The sequence below is a fragment of the Triticum aestivum genome, chromosome 4A (genome assembly GCF_018294505.1).
Source record: "Triticum aestivum cultivar Chinese Spring chromosome 4A, IWGSC CS RefSeq v2.1, whole genome shotgun sequence".
Lineage (NCBI taxonomy): Eukaryota > Viridiplantae > Streptophyta > Magnoliopsida > Poales > Poaceae > Triticum > Triticum aestivum.
Window position 1 is genome coordinate 749928079 of NC_057803.1, and position 7509 is coordinate 749935587.

General features: G+C 44.0%; 1 protein-coding gene across 8 annotated transcripts; it reads right to left on the reverse strand.

Annotated features, from left to right (window-relative positions):
• Window positions 1-1242: 1242 nt before the first annotated feature.
• Window positions 1243-6228, reverse strand: LOC123088616 (phospholipase A1-II 6). Of its 8 annotated transcripts, none has more exons than XM_044510831.1 (4): window positions 3945-4051; window positions 2926-3728; window positions 2115-2179; window positions 1243-1704 (listed from the first exon to the last, which is right to left on the reverse strand). In XM_044510831.1, exons 2-4 carry the CDS (start codon window positions 3145-3147, stop codon window positions 1653-1655), a joined length of 339 nt encoding a protein of 112 aa, XP_044366766.1. In that variant the 5' UTR covers window positions 3148-3728; window positions 3945-4051; the 3' UTR covers window positions 1243-1652. The 8 variants fall into 8 exon arrangements, 2 of the variants coding, with proteins under 2 accessions (XP_044366766.1, XP_044366765.1); XR_006441975.1 differs by lacking the exons at window positions 1243-1704; window positions 2115-2179 and adding exons at window positions 2214-2837; window positions 4114-5237; window positions 5338-6228 and having other exon boundaries at window positions 2926-4014; XR_006441974.1 differs by lacking the exons at window positions 1243-1704; window positions 2115-2179 and adding exons at window positions 2215-2834; window positions 4114-5237; window positions 5338-6228 and having other exon boundaries at window positions 2926-4014.
• Window positions 6229-7509: the final 1281 nt, after the last annotated feature.

Below are 7509 nucleotides of genomic sequence, written 5' to 3' on the forward strand. Positions count from 1 at the left end.
CAGGCTCACACTACATGTAAGTTAAGGTAAGCCATTGGGTAGATTCTGAATATACTGATCTATTTTGCTTTAGCACATGTGTCTTCCCATCCTCTTCAACTCTTGAGGAATAAGGTAGGAAGAATTTGCTTCAGCACATGACTAAATCAAAGTCTACAAAGAGAATTGGGTTGGTGCGGCAAACCAGCATAGGCTGTACAACAAAATATACATGCAGAAATGAGGGCTCTTGGAGCCTTGTGGTAGTCAAACAACGGAAAGAGTTTATCTTAAAAAATGCCGAAGAGCTTCAACACATATACACATGCAAGTAGCCACAGAAGGATCATCTTTTACATGTACACAACACAGCCTAGCTAGTCAAACAAAGAGACTGTAGCTTGCTCAACAGCGAACTCGTTCAACGCATGAAGAGCATGGAATCTTAACTGCAGTTGTTTATGAGAAATATCATATGCTCTTACATATGTAACTTTAGAATATCAGTCCAATAATAAAAAAATTAGTCCTGCAGCTTATTAGTACATCGCAACCATGGCAAATGGGGGCATGCCACTTGAACTTCTCTCAAAATTAGCATGATTACTTGGCATGATTACCAAGTTTTATGTGGAAATTTCAGGACATCATTAAACGAGAGAGGGCATGTCTTACAGATATAGTAACTTTTGTGTTAACATTGTGAGGTAGAAGGCAAGTACCAGAAGCAGGATATCTGCAATGGTAAAAAACATGACATTTTTAAACCTCTCGACCTTTTGTTTTCATGTGTGCATAGGCACACCAAAGCATACTAAGGAACAACTTCAAAACATTTTTTCTCTGCCATGGCGAACATCATGACATCTTTAAAGCAAAGAAAATGCATGATAATGTAGAGAACTGAACAATGACAATTGGAAAAGTACCTCACTAATATTCAGATTGACTACAACCAATACAAAAGTCAGATTTCAGATCAAGGCAAATCAGGAGAAGTGTGACTACTGTCTTAGGTAATTGACCACATACAACACTATACATCAATGAATCAGGGTCATCACGGCCTGTGATAACAAAAACAAATGGCGTGGCCTCCCTTATAAATCACGCCAAGATGAAAAATAGTTATAAGCAGGGTCTAATAGTTTTTAAGGTACAGTCTAGATAGCAGTCCCATTTATCCTTAGAAGACAAACGAATCAGAAATTATGCACGAACAAATATCTTATTATGCTGTTTGACTCTGACTTCTATAACCTGTATGAATCAGCTTTAAAATATTTTCTAAATTGGCCCGACTTACACCGGAATGAGCTGTGCAAATGGTATGATCAATGTGCTATTAGTGAAAGATGAGAAAGTGTCAGATGTATTATACTAATATATATGGTGTACATTTCCTTTTTGAATATTCCTGCTCCACTCTAAATGAATTATGTGACATCCTACTAAAGGAAATCAATAATGATCTAGCTTGGGGCTTACTCTCCTTGAGCCATTGAATCCTCATTTTGTCAAAAAACTTCTTGATTTAATCTCACTCCCCTTGCTTCCACAACCCGTGGATGATCTTAATAAAGATCTTCGGGTCTATGTACATCCCTTCCTCCTGCATTGAACCAAAGAACTACAGAGCATGTTTCATGCTCCCAACCCGACAGCACCTCGAATCAAAGCATTCCACATAGCAATATACAGCTTGATCCCCTCTGTACGGCATACCTGACATAGGAAACGAACATATGAATATGGTATAATGCATATTTTGGTAAAGATCAAAAGCATATCATGAGAAATCGATGAACTTGCATTTGTTGGGCTCATTAACACCAATTAAACTATTTGCTCAGCCCAAACCTAAGCCTGACCAGTGTAAAAGTTCAGCCACAGAATTATATTTTGACCTAAATGTATTCTCTTACGGATTAAGGGGCATCCTTCCATCTTATTCATCCTTCTTCCAACTCCAAAATAAAATAAAAATCTAGATGGTATCTCTATGGGAAGACACAACGTCTCACATACCAATGTATATGGCCTAAATCTTCGAAATTCAAACAAGGTAAAATGTACCCTTTGTAAGCCACTGAACATTTGTAATTAATGTGAGGCCCAGATGTGCAGTTCCTTACTTTTTCTCATGATCACAGCACCTTATCACATATATACCTCTGCTGTACACCCGCGCCAACTGAAACTTGACAGTAGCAATTTTTAAAATGTTAGAGAAGTAATCCAGACCAAATGAACATGGTGAGCGAGTGAAAGCGTCAACGTTGGTTAACCAAAATCTCCTCATAAGCCAAACAAATATCCTCCCTGTATTTTTAACATATCACATTGGAATATTTAGATGTATCAAGAAAATCAAGCTAGTCTAGTCTAGTCTCGGCAGTCAAGCTTCTGAGCAAATGCTGCCAAAAGGGCAAGCAACTATAGCAGTTTGTATGAAAATGATTACCATCAGGAAAAAACAATTTTCATGAAAAAAAATCCTTTTGGAGGTACTGACATGCACTTTACTATTAACCTAAAAAACATCCACTTTACTGAGATATGAAAAATTATGATAATGCAATAGAACTCTAGAATTGAGTAGAAAATGACCAAAAAGTAGCTCAAATCTCTAGTGGCTGAGTTTAGACCATCCTGCTACTATACAACTTCATGCCACCAACATCCCTGCCACAATCGTGTCCTCATCCGACGGATGGTCATAATTCACACCGTAGCCTTGATCATGTAGGGAGATGCAAATTGGATTTCATTGCTCACAACCATAGAAAAGAGGAAAGACAAAATCAAATCCACCGGAGCAAACAATAGCTTCTTTAGATGAAGGTTGTCCATGGCTGCTGCATGGTTTATATGTGAGGAATCATGTCGACGGATATCAAAAAAGCTGGGGCATCGCCTAAGGCGTACAAGATTGATTCAACTCACCTTGCGGGATCCGAACAGCAAAAATAAACCGGACAGCGACGCCCTCAGGTATGGCGACGTGCCGATGTCGATGGCCAACTCGGACCCCATGGTGTGGTACAACAGCTTCGAGTACCTGGACATGATGTCCCGGGCGATGCGGACACGGAGGGCGTGGTAGACGCGGAACCGCTTCTTAAAGCTGGCACCGCCCACGCGCGGCCTAACAAACGCAAACGCCATGACTGGCCATTCTCAAAGATTTCGAACGTGTTCAGGGTGGCCAGCGCCGCCCCGAGGTTGTGCCGCATCACCATGATGCTCACCTCCACATCCTTGTAGGTGTCCACCAACTTCCGTACCTGTCATCAATGACTCCTAGCTTTCCCTGCTTCAAGAGGCACCACAATCAGTAGAAAACACAAAGTACAACAACAAGTACAGAGAATCTGTAATCCAAATATAAATATATGCTGTGTAAATAGTAATCACAAGTGGATAAAGCATATGTGCAAATTCTATGACACTAATATACTTATGTTCCAACTCAAAACTCAATCCATCAGACACAAGAAATACATCGACTGGAATAAAAAAACGAGCATTGTTTCTGGACAGGACAGGCAATATTCCTCTACCTCACCTTTAAATTTTAGATTCTGAATTAAGTTCTTGGTTGATGGAATTAGAAGCCATATCTTCAAAAATCCTGAGCAATGAATCAAGCTGAATAATATGCAGCTGGAACTTGAGGTCCGTTCCTCCATCCTTAGCATGTTCCTCAATAAGTGTTTATTATCTTCAATAAGGTGAATGCAACGAACCTAGTGGAACAAAGGTATCCAAATTTGAATGCTGGAAATAATCCATGCATGAAAGTATTGTCCTAAGACACTGGCACCGAATAAAGAACAGAACTAAATCAAGGTGCACAAGAGGCCTCAAGTGGGAAGGACCAAAAGAAAAATAAAAGCTTAACACATAAATAAAGATAATTATGAGATGAAAAGAACTGAAAATCCACAGTAAACTGAACCTACAAAACCATGGGCGTGCATCTTCCTGTTTGTACCACTCATGACCCCATGCCGGCCAACTCCTCCCTCTCTCCTGCAAAAAAGACAAAATTCAGTACGGACAAGAGTTTGACCTTCATTACATTAAATACTAATTTGAGTTTAATGGTAAATCAGCAAAGAAGTCACCGACCTGGTTGATTTTTCTTGTTTTTATCCGTTATCGCTTTTGATGGTAGAACCCAATCCGTTTTTTGGATAGAATGGAAAAAAGGTAGTAACCACTCTCTCTATATAAATCTACATCATACAATAATTAACATGCTTGTATTTCACCTTACAAAAGAAATAAAGAATTGTCTTCAACATAACTGCTACCCGCAAAAATAAGAGACATGACACCCGCAAAATAAACGACATGTTGAAGAGGAAGGTTGTAGTTACATATGATGTCTTGTAGTACTTGTAGATGACCAGGATGTAGTAAACACTCAAAAATGGTGAGCTCATTTTTGCTAAACGTTATGTGTCCAACTGATTTTTTGCCTTATTTCCCGCTAAATACCTTATTCTTTGTTCTTCCAATGACTCTCTTCACCACCCCTACCTTGGCTCCTCTCCACTCCATGTCAACCTAATGTGGCATGCATATTCTGATCATGTCTATCATTCATATACCCAAGTTCCCCACCACTGTGTTCCCATCCTTCCGCATCTTGACAAGTGTCTGCGAGCATCACGCTTCCATCACGCCTAGCACAATCAATGTTGCAGTGTACTATTTAACAAATATAACAAAAAAATTATTATCAGGCAAAGCACCTTTTTTGACAGATGAACTACAACATTTGGGAGTCATCCGAGGGGTAATAGAAAGATATTTTATGTAAAGGACAAGAGAAATATCATGAAAACATACATAGCAAAAAAGAGGAAAGGTATCCAACGCACTGATGAACATCATTTGGCCTTATGAAAATAAGAACCCCTTTGAACTTCACCAGATCAAAACAATAAAAACATAGGTGCGTCACACACCTATTGCCATCCAATAGATTTTCCCGTGTTTGCGCGTTCTGTGCGTTACATGTGTGCGCTCATCTAGCTGAAGATTAACTAATCAAGCTAACTTTCTGTATTAGCGCATCTGGCCAAAATCAATTAGTGAATCTATGTTGTTTCACGTGAGTGTACGGGAAGAAGTAATCAGCAAGAAGGCGTGCTATCTGGCTGTGCAAACAAAGATAACAAAACTACTTAGCTTCATCGGTCTGCAGCTTGCCGATTCCTTTCCAGCCGGATGGGCATGTCTGGCTGCTGCGCAATACAAAGCAAGCAAGCTGGATCGAATCAGGTTTTCAGTGAATCACAGGGGGAGGCACGGGGCAGTGGAAGGTGAGGACTGCAACATTGATACCTTCAGCAAGGAAACGGCCTGCCGGCGCGGCCATCGACAACTCCGGCCACTGCCGGAGTTCAGCTTTCGCCGGCAACCTCAACCATCCAACCAGTGGACCCGAGTAGCCCACCTCGCCAAGCATCACCGTGTAAGACCAGCGCACCTACAGCCCCTCCAACCACCGACCAGTGGCGGAGAAACGGCCACTTCGCGCTGCCATGCCCAGATCCGCGCCAGCCCTCACGTGCAGCCGCACGCCCCGCACCAGCTGCCCAAGAACGCCCGCCCTCTGGAGGCCAGCAGCGCCATCAGCAGGGACGCCCACCTCCACAGCCAGGCCAGATCTGGCCGGCCCGCCTGCCCACTCAAGCAGCAGGGCGCCGCTAGACCAGTGGCTGAGGCCGCATCAACTCTGGCGCCCTGCGCCGCACGCAGGCGATGCACCCGCGAGCCTCCTTGCGGCCCGGAGCACGGGCGCTCCCGCCCACGCCCTCCAGATCGATGCCCTGCTCCACGACGCCCTCCACCACACTGCCATGGTGCCACGCCCTCCTGCACGCTGCGACGAGCTCGCCTGCACGGGATACGCCACACCTCTACGCGCCATCACCGCGCAGTCCATCCTCCGGGCCGCTCAGGCAGCCATGGCCTACGGAAACGGAAGAAGGGCCCCATCGTCGCCTTCCTTGGAGGCGACGCGGGCTTCGTCGGCCGCTCCTCCGGCGACGGCGAGACGAAGGGCAGGGAGATAGGGTGGCGGCGCGCGTGGTCTAGGGTTTCCCCTGTGCCGCCAGGGAGGGCGGCGGTGAAGCGGGAGATGGGGCGGCGGCGGTGGAGCGGGAGATGGGGGAAAGAGAGAGGTCGCAGCGGGAGGGGGTGGATCCAGAGGAGAGGCGTTTTTTTACGTAGGGGTGAGGGGGGGACCTGGCGAAAAAAACCAACGAAAAAAAACCGGACGAAAATGGTGGGACGAAAAAAAACCTGGAAGCGAGACTACCAACTGCTCCATTAGGAGTAGAGATGATCAAGGTACTTCGGATCAAGTTACTGCTGAACTTCGTAGGTCCACAAGGACACGTTCCGCACCAGAGTGGTATGGCAACCCTGTCCTGGAAATCATGTTGTTAGACAACAATGAACCTTCGAACTATGAAGAAGCAATGGCGGGCCCGGATTCCAACAAATGGCTTGAAGCCATGAAATCCGAGATAGAATCCATGTATGAAAACAAAGTATGGACTTTGACAGACTTGCCCAATGATCGGCGAGCGATAGAAAACAAATGGATCTTTAAGAAGAAGACGGACGCGGATGGTAATATTACCATCTATAAAGCTCGACTTGTCGCTAAGGGTTATCGACAGGTTCAAGGGATTGACTACGACGAGACATTCTCTCCCGTAGCGAAGCTAAAGTCCGTCCGAATCATGTTAGCAATTGCCGCATACTATGATTATGAGATATGGCAGATGGACGTCAAAACAGCATTCCTTAACGGGCATCTTAAGGAAGAACTGTATATGATGCAGCCGGAAGGTTTTGTCGATCCTCGGAACGCTAACAAAGTATGCAAGCTCCAGCGATCCATTTATGGACTGGTGCAAGCATCTCGGAGTTGGAACATTCGCTTTGATGAGATGATCAAAGCGTTTGGGTTTATGCAGACTTATGGAGAAGCCTGCGTTTACAAGAAAGTGAGTGGGAGCTCTGTAGCATTTCTCATATTATATGTAGATGACATACTCTTGATGGGAAATGATATAGAATTTCTGGACAGCATTAAGGCCTACTTGAATAAGTGTTTTTCAATGAAGGACCTTGGAGAAGCTGCTTATATATTAGGCATCAAGATCTATAGAGATAGATCGAGACGCCTCATAGGTCTTTCACAAAGCACATACCTTGATAAGATTTTGAAGAGATTCAGAATGGATCAGTCCAAGAAGGGGTTCTTGCCTATGTTACAAGGTGTGAGACTGAGCTCAGCTTAGTCACCGACCACGGCAAAAGATAAAGAAGAGATGAGTGTCATCCCCTATGCTTCAGCCATAGGATCTATTATGTATGCCATGCTGTGTACCAGACCCGATGTAAACCTTGCCGTAAGTTTGGTAGCAAGATACCAAAGTAATCCTGGCAAGGAACACTGGACAGCGGTCAAGAATATCCTGAAGTACCTGAAAAGGACGA